Genomic DNA, 16,159 nt, shown 5'->3' with positions numbered 1-16,159 from the left:
ATATGAAAAATAAATTTGGTTTGATACTAATTTCAGACAGAATGAATTGTATTATTAACTTCAAAGTTTAACAAAACTCGTAGCCAGAAGGTTCATGAAATATGTATGAGCCCCAGCACTTCATCTGCCTTGTTACTGGATAAAGGCATGGAGGGCTGGTGGCTGAAAGTGGCCTGGTCTGGAACTCCCTCTGGGGTTCTTCCTATTCTTATGAATTTAAAAAAAGAATGAAGTGACAGCAAGCAGATGTCTGTGTTTACATGACTCCAGAACAGACCTCTCTAGAGACGAGAAGGAAATTCCAAGAAAAAGCTGTGAACTGTTTTAACTCTTTCTGCCTGGGATACCACAAAGGCAAATCTTTAAATATCAAGTGTCCTTCCTTGCGGTTTAAACAGAACTGGTGGTTTTATGTGGGAGTTGCCAGGTGAGGTTCAGATGTAACATTGTGCAGGATTTCACAGGATATACTTCTCTCTACCATGGACAGTGAGATTTGGGATTTGACAAAATCTGTGAAGCATTTCTGAGTAAAAAGTGTATTTCACTGATGCTTTAGTTTATGGATACTGAGAAGGTCTATATCCCATACCTCTTCACAACCAGAATCATCCAAGTTATTAATTTCACTCACTCTCTGGGACGCAATATATACAGATACTACTTGGAACTTTAAAACAAATTTTTCCTTACCATTTTGAAAGATCCTTAAAACTTGCAACTAATAAAAAGTAACAATAATAACCAAAAATTCCTCAGGACCTCAGGACAAAAATAATGAAGCAGGAGTGTGAAAACTGCGGGCAGAAAAAACAGCAGATGTGTTACAGATTGAAGTACCTTTGTAAATAGCTTTGCAGTTGATGTTGCAACATTATTATAAAAGAGATGGTCACTGTCAGCTCCCATCCTGAGATTCACTGTTGGAAAAGCTCACTGGAATTAAATTTCTTGTTCCAGCCATCAGCAAGTTTAGTTTGAAACACATTTTAAACTATTAAATCTTAATCTGTATGATTTGAAAACATTTGTATTTTCTTTGTCAGAACTAGTGGAACAGTGATGGTTAAGAATGGAAAAATCTTCTTGAGATACACATAGCTCTGAATAATAAATTCAGTGTTTATTTTCTAATAAATAAATCAATATATTAAAAATTAAAATAAAAATTTATGGGTGGCTTAAGTCACAAAAGAGTGGAAGTCTTTCAAGAGAGAAGTGTCAGCCACAGAAAGCACATTGGGAATAACTGGTGGAAAGTGACTCCAGAGAAAATGCAAGGCTTGGCCACAATGTTGTGGATCCTGTGAAGAAACAGAGTGAGAGAATGAATGCAGGTCTTACCTTTCTTCAGCTTTCTACCCTTTTGTGTCCCTTATGGGGACACTTTTAACATGTCCTGGACTCTTGCCCACATTCTGTGCTGATGCTTTGTGATTTTACAAATGACTGAGAATGACTCGTGCAAATGGTGTGTTTTTGAAGGTGCAGACCCTCTCACCAGATTGTCTCCATGCCAGGAGGTGCTTGAGGGGCAAGTCAGCTGAACTGATGATCCTTGCCAGGCCCCAAACAGGATTATTTATTTTGGGATGCTTACCTAGAAACAGACTGGTTGCTGTTAAAGCCATATGCTTTGACTAGACATTTTTCTGCTGGTTTTCTCTGATCCATCAATACAGTTAGAATGACACCAGAACCCTGCTTTTTCCTTCTGCTCATTGAAAGGTTTCACGACTGAAAGCAGTCATTCTGTAGCAGATCTCAGGGCTGTTCAAAAGCATCTAAGTAGAAATTAGCACTGAAGTAACTAGTGCTGGAATAAATTTGAACTATCTTTTTTTAACTGGCAGTAAATTATTAAGTATATTGAATAGGAGAGGTTCCTAGGCAGACAACCTTTTTAATTCTGCTGCCCACCAAACTCTTTTCTCTCAGAAATGCACATCTGCTTTCTTGTCTTTCATGGATTTAAAAACATTGATAGATCCTGTGGCTGCTGGAGCAATACCTGGTATTATGCTTTCATGAGGTAGTTTTCTTCCATCCAACTTGGTGTACTATCAATGAGGATATCCTTAGTGAATACAGACATATTTAAGAGATGGTTGTATTGGGAAGCTGCCAGAAGGAACTGGGATCAACGCAACACTTTCCCTGTGCCGCCTTCTTGCACACTTTTTCTGTTTCTTTTTAGAGTGACTTTGCCTGTTTATTATTGCTGAATTTGCAATGTTTAACAGAGATTTGAGCAGCACTTGTCTGCATGTTCAGTAGTTGCTTTTTTAAAATCTCAAGGGTGGCCACCATGGCAAAGTCATATCTGTGTTGAACAGCTCTCACTGCACATCTGAAACAAAGTCCATCACTCAACCAATGCAGGGTCATTTAGATGAGTCAGGGGGATCTGTGTGACTTGTCATAATTCTGTCATTTCCAGCAATGTAAACTAACAGGACTGAAGGGTGAGTGTGGTGGGTGGTTGGATGACTCCTATTCCATCAAACCATCCAGCAGAGCCCTGCAGCATGCAGTGAGTCTATTTCTGTGGAAAGAGCAGGGAATGTATGCTCATTTCCATGGAAAACCATGGCAGAAGAGCCCTAATGTATGGCTTCGGTATGGGCAGTACTGGGAAAAAAAAAAAAAAAAAAAAAAAAAAAAGAGGGGGGAAAAAAAGAGACAATAGAAAACCCTCTGGAGAGGAAAAATTAGGGTAAAACTGACTAAGTTATCTTCTCTGGAAGGAGTTGGGTGGGGGGGTGTGTGTTAAAGGAAAACAGCCCACTTTTGGTAAGTCCCTTTAAACTGTTTGCTTGAAATATAAAGTACACAAAGCCTTATGGATATGTTTAGTAATGTACTAGAATCTACTTTGCAAGTTGTAAGACCATAGAGGTGTGGTTAATGCATACTGGGATGATCTAATAGCAGAGAAACTAAACTGGGCTGTTACCAGTAGCACATTCACAAGGTACAGACAGTAACTATTTCTTCCTCATGTCACAGCAGTGAGGATTACAGGCTACAGGAGAGCCAATGTATAAAACATGCAGCAATTGTTGCAAGAGGAAATTAAATACTGTCATGCTGTATTTAAAAAATACTGCAAAATGCAACCAGGTGCAATAGATGCCTTAAAACCAGGGATTCAAAGGTTTTTTTGCACAAACTTTCTACATGCTTTGAAGTTTATTTTAGAAACCATTCTGGGTATAGGAACACAGCTGATAGTCTAAGCTGTCTTCAGTTCCAACAGGGACACAATTTGGCAGCTCATTCATTTGCAAAGTTATCATGGTTTCTTAACCTGTTGCCCACAGTGTGCAAACAGCTTTCCAACATGTGGAAATGAACCATCCAGTAATTTTCCTTAGTGTAATTTGTCACAGCAAGCAGGAGGCTATTAAAAATTTACAGACAAGGGAAACAGCCTTAGGAAAGTGCAATGGCAAGTAATCAATATCAGTGCCTTCTTATAGTTATTAACTCAAGTTGTACTCTTGGACCATTTGCAGATGTTAATTCTCCCTTTTCTTTGTTACAATCCCTGAGATTTTTAAATCCTTTTTTTTCACAGCTCAAAAAAAAAAAAAAAAGGCAAAGAAACTAAACTTCACAGACAAGTGGTGAAGACAGTCTCTTCTGCAAACTCAACTGTAGGAATAATAACATTAATTTCTAACATGTTAAGGGAATACAGCTCAAAGCCTTGTTTTACATTAACCTAAAAATCTTCATAAAGCTACAGGAGGTGGTGGTTTAAGAACACTGCAATTGCTACTTAGAATCCAGTTATTGATGATATTACTCCCTACCTGTCAATCTGCTTTTTAAAGCTTATGTTAGCTCTGTTATTGGTGCTTTATCCTGCACAGGCATCCACAGCAGCTGTCAATTAGCTTGATTCCTCTTCCTTTGTTTTAATATTAGCTCTGTCATGCTTGGAAAGAGAGTGATTTGCATCAGAAAGAGGTTTTGTTCTTCCCTTTACTGGTATTTATACTAACAGTTGCATTGACATCATGTTCAGTGGTTTGAACTCATAGGAATTTCCTCATGCATACAACAAAGATTTGAACTCACTGACTCTACAGTAACAGTTTTTAACTGCCTCGAATACACAGCAGTTAGACTGTGGCAAAATACATACAGATACCAGGTTTAAAGTGTAGTTTAATACAGCATTAAACATCGAGGTTACTGCTACACAGAAGCAGGGTAGTACATGCAGATTTTTGGTGCAGATTGTAATTGCAGGACTGTCAGCACAATTAAAAATTTTGCTCTGGAACTGTACTGTTATGACCCTTTTTAGCTGCAGGAGTTACATTCTTGTATACAAATGTTTAACAACGTGCAACAGCCACAGACAAGTGAAAAAACAGCAGTGGAATTCACCTGTGATTTTACTGCAGAAAATGCTGATGAAATTTAAAATCCAGGATGTGTACTAACCAACCCCCTGATGCAGTTTGAATCCCACACAGAGCTGGGGATGCAAAATGGATTACTATTTGTCTCCATATGAGCAGCTCCTGGGCCCTGCTAGACTGGCATGGTGGGAGTCTAGGGGTAACCTCTAGGACAGTAAAGGTGGCCACACACCAAACATCTGCCCAACTGTCTCTAGCCCAGGACGCACAGGTTTCTTAGTATTATCAAGGAAGCAATGGGATGAGATAAAGCCTTTTTTGCCAGAACTAAAATAGATTAAAGGGAAGCCTAGATTTGAGGTCTAACACTCGAGAGTTAGTAATTTATTTTGTAAAAGAAAATTCAGAAGTTCAGATTGAGAAATTATTGTTAAATTCTATGTCAGCAAAGCACACATTTAAGTGAAAATGGCAGAGAATGAAACTGAATCAGTTTGTGCCTTTTGAGATGTACAGACAAGAAGTTATTTTAGGCAAAAAAATTTGATTGTGAATTAATGACTGAATGCTGAAACTGCATTACTGTTGAGTGTAAACACAGCTCGGTTTCTTTCATTTCTTGTGATGTAAAAAATTGTTTGAACCATCTCAAATGAGAAAAAAAGTTTATCTAGTTACCTACGTCAATTGGTATGTAAGTTTCTGAAAGCCTGAGACATGAAAATCATTACACAATTCTTCACCCATCAGTTTAGGCAATGCTTCCTTTCCTCCACCAGTTCCAAGAAGATAGAAGGAAGGCAAGCAAATCTTGATTTGGGGAAAAGAGAACAGTCTTTACTCTTGAGAATTTTGGAAAATATTACAAGAATTAGTTTAATTAATTGCAAGACAGTCATATAAAAACACATGTATGAATTCAAATTCAGAGTAATTGCTAGGCAGAAGGATAAACTGCAGTGCTGGTAAAAAGCACTGACAGATAAATGGATGACAGAATTTTCAAACTGTAACATTAGATACTTATACATCCCAGATGTATGAACAAATCCTCTAACTTCAGTGAGATTACTCAGAAGCACAGCTTGAAAACCAAACACACTATAAAAAAAAGTTTTCTTTAGAAGGAAGGTGAACAGCTACTTGTACAATTTCCATATAATGCATTTTTCACATGCCCCCCCCCGATGTCTAATGAAATAATTTATGTAAAGTTAAGAGACCATAAAGATGTCCTTAACAGGAAAAGAAACCTGACTGAAAAAGTAGTTATCCATTCTGCTGACCAGCCACATTTTACCTGGTAAGTGTTCCCAGCTCCGACATTAGGAAAATGCCACATCTCAGTGCATTACCTCTAATCTAGAGGAGGAGTTTAACATGAACTTTTAAAATCCCATTTTAATTTAAATTCTAATATTTTAAATAATTTAACAATTTCAATGTGTATACTGAGTGCCACAGAAGAATGAATATTCCATATTATAAAGCTGGAAAGAAAACCCTAACCTGAAGTTTGAACTATGATATAGTGCACATCTTGAGGTAACTACCTACCCAGTGTGTTGCTGCATTACACATGTTCTCAGCTGATTTAAGTTCTTGTTACTGTTAATGTAGTAGTGATGCAGTTCACTCTTAAACACAGGAGCAAACAGCAAGAAGCGAATTAAATTTTTGCTGGAAGAGTTAGTTACGAGTTACACTTTATAACAACTGAAGAGAACGTCAAAACACAAGGCAAACAAAACAGAATGGAAAAGTGTGTGAACCCAAACTTCTGAAAAAGAAGCTAACTTACCTTGAAATCCAAGAAGTCTGTTGAAGAAAGAGCAATGTCCATATACTCAGTGTGTTCATTACAGAAGAATCCCTTCATTAACAAGACATAAGCACTATTTTGTTTCATGGGCTCATGAAGAGAAGATGTATTTTGTGCTTTACATTTTATCATCAAATGCTATTTCCAGAATCATACTGGTACTATGAAGTGGCTTCATTAACAAATGAGGAAGTGATATATCCTCTCTCCATCAGATGTTTGCCAAATGGTAAAAAGGAAAAAAAACTGGAGAGGAGGTATGTCCTTAAGCTTCCTGGATATCATGGCAAGAAAGGCAAAGCTTCAATTTGCTTTAAGTACATTATATTTATAGTTCTGAACATGTGTTCATGCATTTTACAGGTCTTCAACAATGACATATTTAAATTTTACTGTAATTACAGAATTTCTGCCAGAAGCCAGAAAGGTGAATCCTTTTTAATTTTTTGGTGCTGATGCTTGACCAAATGACTGTAGTCTTTAGCAGTATGATGTACTTAAAATTGTTGAGTCATATCATGATGTGCACTGAAGCAGCAGTTTAACAGATGGCATTGTGGAAGGTGTGCATGGATTAAACAGCGCTTCAAGATTATTTCCTCAGTTCTCTTTCTGGAACATTTACCTTCACTGATGTCTGATACCTAGTTCCAGGAGTTAAGAGTTATTATCAGAGGAGTCTGGCTTTGATGCCTGGGTCAACTGCAATGTTGCCAAAGTGGAAAAATCCACCTTTGCAATGTGCAAAGGTAGCTCATGCTGGTTACTGTGTATGAAGTCCCACCTCTAACGGTCTCCTTTCTCTCAAGAATCCCTTGCCTTTCCTTTCTCCCTTCCAAACCCAGACTCTTCTCATATCTGAGAACACATCATGGCTTAACTCTCTTAAACAGAGTAATTTTTGTTTCTACAAGATCACCAAATGTTGCAAAACAAAAACTGCAATTCAATTACATGGGAAACAGCAACAAAACAGTTGGTTAAGTGCACTTGGTTAAGCACACTACAACTTTTTTTTTCTGTGAGCTTTACAGCACAAGGTTTTCAAAAAAAAGAAAAGAAAGAAAACTTTACACTTCAATTTTCACAATGACATTGATTAACTTATGTATAAATTCTAAAGACTACAACTTGTCAAGTCATTTCAGTTTCACTGGTACCTATTATAGATAACAATACTGATAGCTGCCATTTAAGGCACCACTTTTCTTCTGGGATGAAGATTTAACCATTGTTGATATCCAGCAGGCATTATGTTCTCAGCTCTCGAGGCAGCCTTTCTGGATATAATACTAGCTCAGGGCCAACTGGGGGATGACAGAAGTGACATACTTTAGATTGTGGTCCTAATAGTACAAGCTCAGCATATTTCAACACATTAACCCCCCCTTACAGTTTGAAATTTTTCTTGAAGGCAGTGTTAACCTAACATCTTATGCTGAAACAGATAAAGAGTACCAAGGACTATTCTACCTTGGCAAAAGACAATTTACTAAGAACAGTTTAATGGGATTTCCTGTGCTTTTCTACCTAATCATGCCTCAGGACTACAAAAATATGTTTTGAGTATATAAGAAGCTTAAAAGAACACATGTATTTTGAAAACCAAACTAATGGTTTTATTTAAGCAAGTTTTTACACTGTACCTTGACTTAAAAGCCAAGATCAACAAACAAATAGTGGTATGTTCAACAAAAATGTATCTAACTACTGCAGGCTTAACATGGCAAGTTAAGAACATGCCTGCAGCTGGAACTATTTCTTTTTTATTCTAGATTATGATATTCACTCCTGTATTTAAGCATGGATCTTCCACATAAAGACAAGCTCTAAAAAAAACCCCAACTCGTTGCTTTCCTCTTCAGTATAAAAATATAGCATATAACAAATAAAACAATCCTCCTGGCAATGATGCCTGCTGAAAGTAATAATAAAAAATAATTGAAAAATATAAAACAGATTAAAAAAAGATGCTATGCATGTACTAATGTCAACTGTGTAACAAAAACTGTTATTTATTCTGTACTATCCTAGCAGGTGGATCCAGAAAGAACATTTGCATTTATGTAAGCTTGATGTTTTGCATCCTTTAGACCTAAACTGTCACTGAACAGACTTGTTACTATAATCCAGGAATTTCTAATATTGATCCAAATAGATATTTTTTTAAACATAAAAACAAGCAATTCCAGAATTGAGTTTGTGACTCAAGAGTTTGTTCAACAAATTAAACTTTCCAAAACCAACCAATACATTTGTTTCCTGAGATGGCTGTAAGTCATGTTTCAACTTCACATTACACTGCAATTAACAACAATTACTATGCACAAAACCAGATGTTAACTACAGCATACAAGCACATTTACAGAAGTCACCTAATTTCAGTGTTGTGAACTACTGTGTTAACGTGTACACCTTAACAAAGCTCCTAAAATATTCTTTATACATTACAAAACAAGGATTTACAAAACTTTATTTTACTTCCAAGTTATTTCATTCTAAAATTGTTGAAACATAAAAAAATACCACTCCCTAAGAGACTTCACAATAAAAGGCAAACAATCTGGCATGGGAGAGGTAAGTATATGGAAACTTGTTTTAACAGTCACAAATCAGTCGCTGGTGATTAAAGAACACTTTGTTCTTCAGAGCTGGTAGGCACTTCCACATAACCAGAAATATAAGTTTTCCTACCACTCCTTTTGCCTCCCATACATAAAAATATCCAATGCAATAAAAAAAGGTAGGATAAAAGGGTGGACATGTGATGAAGTAAAAGTATTATCTAAGGTCTTGATTATTGTTCATCATGTGTAAGTGTAAGGATTCTGTCCCAAAGTTTTCCTGACAAGATGGAGTTATTTGGCCTTTAAAAGTGTTAGCTGAAATACCTCCCTTTTTTACCAGTACATGTTGTTTGCTCACTGCTGTATTGCTGGTTTATGTCTGTAACAGAAACTGGCTCTAGGCCAGCCCATGGGTCCTCAAGCATTGAAGGTCTGTAATAGTTTTCCACATCATTAGACACTCTTTTCTCTCTGCCATGCGTTGTACCAAATGGAGTAGATGTCCTGGGTGATCCCTTTGGAAGAAAACCATCAGGTAAAGAAACATTTAATAATCTAATTCAAACTAACAAAAAGAAAATTAAAAAAATTACTAAAAGTTTCCTTCTACTGTAGTAGAGCTCTGAAGCCAATTATTAATCATAATTACTACACCTCACTTGCATCTTCCTCAGGAAATACTAACTTTCATGTATTTTACTTATGAGTGATGATTTACCAGGATAAGAAAAAAGCACCACCACAGTCTTCTCCCAAATACCTGTTTACATCACTCTGGCACATAGCTGCAGAAAAGCAGCTCACGTTATTTTTCATAATCTGTCAACAACATGTCTAACAAAAGCTGAAGAACAAAACAGGGAGTTAGAGGGTCAGAAAGAGTTGACAATATTAACAAGAGCAGAAGTATAATATTAAGTACTTACAGATTGAACACAGCATTGTATAATGCAAATAGTTACCAAGAATTCATTGGAAAAAAAATTCCTCTTTTAACCAAATCAGTGTTCTGTAAAATTTGAGAACAGATGACTTTATTTTTTATACAGTCTCAGTGGTAATCAGTGACTTAGTGGGTACTGACTTTTGCAGAGAGCTTTTAATATTTGATTTTTTTTTTAAGATCAAGGATTATGACAATTGCTTCTGTAAAGCTACTACAAGTCTGCAGTTTAAGAGTGATGTGACATAAAGGAACTCCTATAATAATTTTCTCCTGTTGGCAGCATCCCTTTTTGTCCTCAGATTCACTCCTCTAAAAGGTGAAGTTCTGTCTAAAGCTGTATTTATTTAAATTAATTTGTTTTAACCAAAGTTAAGCAACCCACACTACAGATACACAGGAATCTCCAAGCATGCCCATTACATTCTGTATGGTTACAGCAACCTCAAGGACGCCTTGAGGCTCCTTATCAGATTCTGTAAAGCAGGGTAAAAGCACTTGATTAATGGCTGCTTTCCCCCACAACCCTGCCACCTCTGAATTTTTGGATCAGCAGTGATGGTATTTGAATCTGACTAGTAAGCCCTAAAAGCATCTATGTAAACAGATCACATGAAACATTTTCTGAGCAAAACTGAGAAATGGTGCCATAAAGTGAAAGACCCAATGTTTAGCCAGAAGAATAGATTTCACTCAAACAGCTTGAACCTGTTTCTGCTAACATGCTGTGGCAGGAACATGTTGATGGGTTTCCAGCAAGAACTTTTCAAGAACTCCTGGAGTTCGATGATAATGGATATACGATCAAATGTGGGAACAGCCATGTCTTCTTTACAGGGCACTTGTTTCTAATGTTTCTTTGCAGCTAGGTTATGTAGCTGAGAGGATGATCTCAAAACAGAAGAATTTCTAAAAGGTGGTGAATTAGTATATTGTATCAAACCCCAGGAGGGTCAGAGAATCATCTCAGAACGCATCTACAAAACACTATAAGGGGCTTGGAGTTTCCTCGAGTAAGCTGACATGCTCTAGAAACAGTGACATTTATGTTAAGCACTCACATTTAGCAGTGAAACAGCAGTACCCAGTGCATTCTGTCCTAAATAAACACAAAACCCCACCATGTCTAAACCACCACATTAATGAAGACCTTTCAATTTTGACAGATTAACAAAACAGATTGAATGTGGAGCTCATTTATTGCTGTGTTTAATCTGCAGAAGGCAAAAGAAGCATGAGCTGATATAATGATCTGCAGTATTCAGTGAACGGAGCAAAATAATTCACTGGTAAGGCTCACTTGTTTGGATTTATTTAATAATTAAAATTTTACTACAATATGATGCAGGTCATCAATAACAATGACATTTTTGCATTTTTGAAATCTAGGAAATTTATTATTATATAATACAAGTCTGACAGCCTTCAGTACATGTTTAATTTAAGCACGTGGATTATTTTATTATTTTAATAGTATTTTAAAATACTATTCATCATATCCTTTTCCCCTCTGAATTTTTTTTTACGGAAGACAAACAAAATGTGATTATTCACATTATAGGCCTGTGGAAAAGGAAATCAGCCCTACCTGTACAAGAGAAACCGTTCAGTGCAAGAGGCACTATCTGGTACCAAAGATAGCTTTCTATTAGTTGTCACTAATGCCAACAGCCTTTTCTCAATGAACTTTCCTTAAAAAAACAGCCAATCTATCCTCCGTACTTTTTCTCCAGATAATAAATCTCTCTTTGGAGTAGAAAAAGTTACTGAGTGGAGTATCAGCGCCTTGAAACTGAGGACAGTCATTTCCTTTATCAGCTTGCTTCACCTGATGTAATTACAGCTGCTGGCCATGTTCACGAAACACAAAAATTAGTCAATCCTCACACTGTACCGTTTCAAAAGGGTAGCGTTTGTTTTACTTTCTGTAATAATTTTTGATCCACACCACTCCATAGCTGTTGCTAGCAGCTAGTTCAGTAATTCCTGCTGAGTCTAGGGAATGAAACATTACCACTATGTGAATTCTTAGTGGAGATAAGAAATGCAACAAAGACAAATCACAGAATGGTTTGGGTTGGAAGGGACCTTAAAGATCATCTGGTTCCAACCTTCCTCCCGAGGACAGATACTTCCCACTAGTCCAGGTTGCTCAAAGCCCCCTCCAGCCTGACCTTGAACAATGCCTGGGATGGTGCATCCATAGCTTCTCTGGGCAACCTTTTTCAGCGCCTCACCACCCTCACAATAAAGAACTTCTCCCTAATATCCAATGTAAGCTTACTCTCTCACAGTTTAAAGACATTCTCCCTCGTCCTGTCACTATAGGCCCTTGCTTCCAGAAACATGTCTTCATAAAATATAAAGCAGAAGCACCTCTGTGGAAAAAACAGAAAGTGCTGTAAACTACTGGCCACATGAAGGCTGTTAGCCATTTCAGTATGTTTTTCTTCAAGTTTTCTGTTTGTTTCAAAAAATGAAAGTCTTTGAGCACAAAATGGATACAGAATGCTAATGGCATGACATTAACAGAACACTAAAGTAAACATAAAATTGTCTTTTGGATTTTCCAATGCAATTTTAAAGGGCCACTATCATCTCAAAAGTGACTAGCATCATAAATGTCAAAGGCAGTGGAGTTCACTTAACAGGATCTACAGAGGAGAGGTGGGCAAAGCACATGCCTCATGTGAAATCTGATGCTTAGAAAATGCAGAAAGGCCTTCTACCTAAATCTATTTATGGCCTCATGGGTGGAGATCCTTGTCCACACCAAAGCAGATGAGGACTCATGGTTTATGAGACTAACTCCCTCTATAATTGCCTCTACTGCCCTCCCAGGCAGAACAGCTCATGTGTATGTACACATGTAGAAGCGCAGACTCGCACATTTCTTCAGTCCTGGGCAAATCTACAGACATTCAATATCCTTTGAGTCTGAAGGAATTGCCATCAGGCCAGTGCTCCTAAACTACTCACAAGGTGTAAAGAAGGAAAGGGGAGAACGGAAGATGCTGTGACAGTCTGAGACTGGATTCAAACTTGTACCTTCTTCATGTCATGCTCCGAACCTTAGAATGTAACCTGACTTTATGTCAGGTTTCCTACATCAAGAACGAAGCCTATGGGTGGGTTCCTGTCCTCAGGTCCTGACATGAAACAGTTCTGGCTAAACCAAAAGACAAAAGGATTCCTACATATTCTTCTGCTCAATTAATTCTAAGGCAGACTTTGAAAAAAATACTTAATTGAACAGCCGAAGAGTGATTTTTTGAAGGGAAATTAGACATTGATGACATAAATTGTCCCTCCATAATCTGCAGCAGAAATGCCACAGGCTTGGCTTTTTCAAAAGGCATTGAGGCTGTGGAATCTGTTGGCTTCCACACCAGGAGAGCCTCTGCTGTTGTGCTGAAGAAAATGTGTAAATTTTATGATCCCCTTCCACCAACTGTGAGATTTCTGACTTAACTGCATCATAAGAAAAAAACAATACTAGCCTTCAATGGACACGTGACAACGCAGTGCAGGCACATTAAGATTTTACTCATCTCTACTAAGATGTGACTTCATTATCATATTTTAATCCTTCAAGTATCAATAAGAGCACAAAAAAATGTATCATTGTACTGCACGTATCATTTGTTACACTTTTAAGGTTTCTCTAATATTGCATAAAACCAGTTATATGCATAAAGCTGTTATCCTGAGAACTGCCATCCCTGTGTGCACTGCCACATGCTACAACTAACACAGCTGAAAAACAGCTTAACTCACAGAACCTGTTGTTGATGGCTTTCAGGAAAACTATACAAACAGAAGCTTTCAGTGCAAAGTAAAGACTTTAAAATGAGAGTCTGTTATTACAACAGACGCTCTCATTTCTGCTTAAAGGAGCCTCAGCTTAATTCTCTTTAACAGAGCACTCCTGCTCTCTGTCCGTGTCCCTGAAAACTCCGAGTCTGGAAAGGGTGTGGACAGGGCAGCTCCCACGATGGAGGACAACACGGGCAAAGTAAAAGCACACCGCGCTTCACCACTGCACTAAAGAAAACTGATCAGAGGGAGGCACGTACAGGACAAAGAGGTGTTTGCTGCCGTTTAGGCCGGGACTTAATTCTCGACCTTCATACGACAAAATATGAAAAAAAAAACCGCTGCCCCTTTGTGTCTTCACAACGCGCCAGGCCTGAATCTCTCTTCCCTTTCCCCATCTCACAGCTGCCTGTGCTCTGTCCCTCCTCTCTACTGCGGGGGAATGGGCGGGGGAAAAGCTGATGTTGCCCAGTGCTGTTCAAGCCTCGCTCTCCCCTGAAAATCCTGTTGGCCGTGGATGCTGCGCTGGCACAAGCCCTCGCCGTGCCGTCCCCCAGCGGGCTACGGGCCCCGCCTGGAAGCAGCAGCTCCCTCCCGCCTTCCTTCCCTCCATCCCCGTGTCCCTCTCCGCCTTGCCCCATACCTGGAAGTGCCTCTGGAAGCCGCCGGGCGAGCGCTTGTGCTGCGGCGGCGGGTGCAGAGGCGCTCCGGCCGGGGACGCGCCGCCGTACGGAGCCGGGTACCGGGGACTGACGCTCTGCGGCCTGCGCGGGGTCTGCGCCCCGGGCGAGGGGCTCCCGAAGCGCCCGTGGAACCCGGGGCCTCGGGGCGAGAGGCCGCTGCCGTAGGGCCCGGGCCGGTGGCCGTAGGGCGGCGTGTGGTGGGGGCTCCCGTAGCCCCGCGGAGAGGGCGGCAGGGGCCCTCCGCCGGAGGGAGGGCTCCGGAAGCCGCCGCCCGCGTAGGGAGGTGTCGGCGCGCGGAATCCCGGCCGGTACATGGCCGGGACAGGCCGGGAATGGCGGCCGGAGCGGAACCTGTGCAATGGCGGCGGCGCCGCGTCCGCTCTTTTCTCTTCCCCCGCCTCTTCCCCGCCAGGCGGGCGGCAGGTTCCGGCCTCTAAACGTTCCGCGGCGGGGAGGGCGAGGCGCCGTCCATCCCATCCCATCCCATCCCGCCTGGAAGCGGGAGGCGGGAGAGAGGGCCCGGCAGCCTCAGACAGAGACCTGGCGCGCCGAGCCCCAGGGATTCTGCGCGCTTTCAACTGAGGGGGAATAATCCGGAGTAGGAGCCTCAGAGGATTCCCGGCAACTCAGACGATGGGGCTCACGGGGTTTGTGGGCTCGGCGTGGCTGTCAGCGAATGCCCGCGGTTCTACAGCTGCTAAAAATCAACGAAATGAACTCCTGTGAAGCAAAGCGAGTGTTCACCTCATATTTCGTGTCACTTCAGATATACTTATTGTGCGCCTTTGTTCTGGAGTCTCAATGTCTGAGGCTGCAAATGCTGCGTGTTACGGCAGTCCCGACTGAAAACACAGAGTGACATTTAAAGAGGACTTTAATGGAAAGGGTTTTCCTCAAAATCAGTTTGAAACGTCAGCAATTAAGTGAGTGGTAGCTCAGGCAGTGACTTACTCATACAAACCCATAGCAAAATGCTATTTTGTTGGAGAACTTAATATTTAGCACAAAGTCAATTTAACAGTGTTGTTTATTACCATTCCTGCTCTGTTCCCAGGTACATAATAGTGCAAATCCTCAACAGCTCTGTAAAAAATAGTAAGGATTTTTTTAAAAAAATTATTATTTATTTCTGTCAGCAAAGCACTACTCGATTTTAGGACATTGCAACATAGGAAAATTAAAAAGGGCTTTCAGAACAGCAGTGAACAAAAGTTACCTATTAAAATAAGCAGAAAGTTTTTATGCTCTATATACCAGTCTTGCTTTTCTTTGCCTTTAACAGTATTTTAGTTTGTTTTTGTTCAATGACAACTAATTTTATTTTCACAGGGAGCTCACCTCCCCAGTGTTATACAATCTCTCTATGAAAAATGAGGCAGTATCTTTTAAATTCTAAAATAGAAAGAGAAACCTTCTCATCTAAATTTTTGATACTCCTTTAGTCTGGAAGACTATCTGTTTTTACTGTGCACACATGTCTACCTAAGACAGTTTATCAATTTAAGTTACCAAATCATCTGACCTGTCTCATTCCAAAAAAAGCACAGTTTAATTTAAACCCTTTTCACACCACACGAATGAGAAATACATATCGTCATGCACATGTTGAGTTATACTGGGGTAACTGTGCTGATTAATTTCTTCTTGTCGACAGATCTTTGAGCATCCGTGTAAAACTTTTGATTGCACACAGCGTGTCCAGTCAACAAACCTGTCATGTAGATTTTCTCTATGTTCTTCCTCAGCATTTAGGCAGACTGACATGTGGCATGTCTTAAGCCTGTGCTATTCATCGTGCTCCTTTTTCAAGCGGCCAGAAGTTTCGGCTGCTTGTGAGATACAGCAGTTGCCTTTTCTTCACATATTTCTTAGAAATAAGAGGCGAACCTCTGTGCAGGCTTTTTTATCCTATTGGAGAGGCAAGAAGACACCATGCTGTTCCTGTAACAAGC

General features: G+C 39.6%; 1 protein-coding gene across 1 annotated transcript; it reads right to left on the bottom strand.

Annotated features, from left to right (window-relative positions):
* Positions 1-5,851: 5,851 nt before the first annotated feature.
* On the bottom strand, positions 5,852-15,455 carry MPLKIP (M-phase specific PLK1 interacting protein). The gene is made up of 2 exons (XM_058832134.1): positions 14,168-15,455; positions 5,852-9,280 (listed from the first exon to the last, which is right to left on the bottom strand). Exons 1-2 carry the CDS (start codon positions 14,687-14,689, stop codon positions 9,077-9,079), a joined length of 726 nt encoding a protein of 241 aa, XP_058688117.1. The 5' UTR covers positions 14,690-15,455; the 3' UTR covers positions 5,852-9,076.
* Between the last annotated feature and the right edge of the window lie 704 nt (positions 15,456-16,159).

This window comes from Poecile atricapillus, chromosome 2, assembly GCF_030490865.1.
Source record: "Poecile atricapillus isolate bPoeAtr1 chromosome 2, bPoeAtr1.hap1, whole genome shotgun sequence".
NCBI classification, from domain to species: Eukaryota; Metazoa; Chordata; class Aves; order Passeriformes; family Paridae; genus Poecile; species Poecile atricapillus.
The sequence above is the reverse complement of the archived record's forward strand: the minus strand, read 5'-3'. Positions and strand labels throughout refer to the sequence as shown.

What these genes read in the sequence shown, in the direction of transcription:
- MPLKIP (XM_058832134.1), bottom strand. Translation starts at nt 14,689, where the DNA reads ATGGGATGGGATGGACGGCGCCTCGCCCTCCCCGCCGCGGAACGTTTA. An exon ending in GCTTCCAGAGGCACTTCCAG is followed by an intron (nt 9,281 to 14,167) that starts GTATGGGGCAAG and finishes TTTCTTCCAAAG; the next exon opens with GGATCACCCAGGACATCTAC.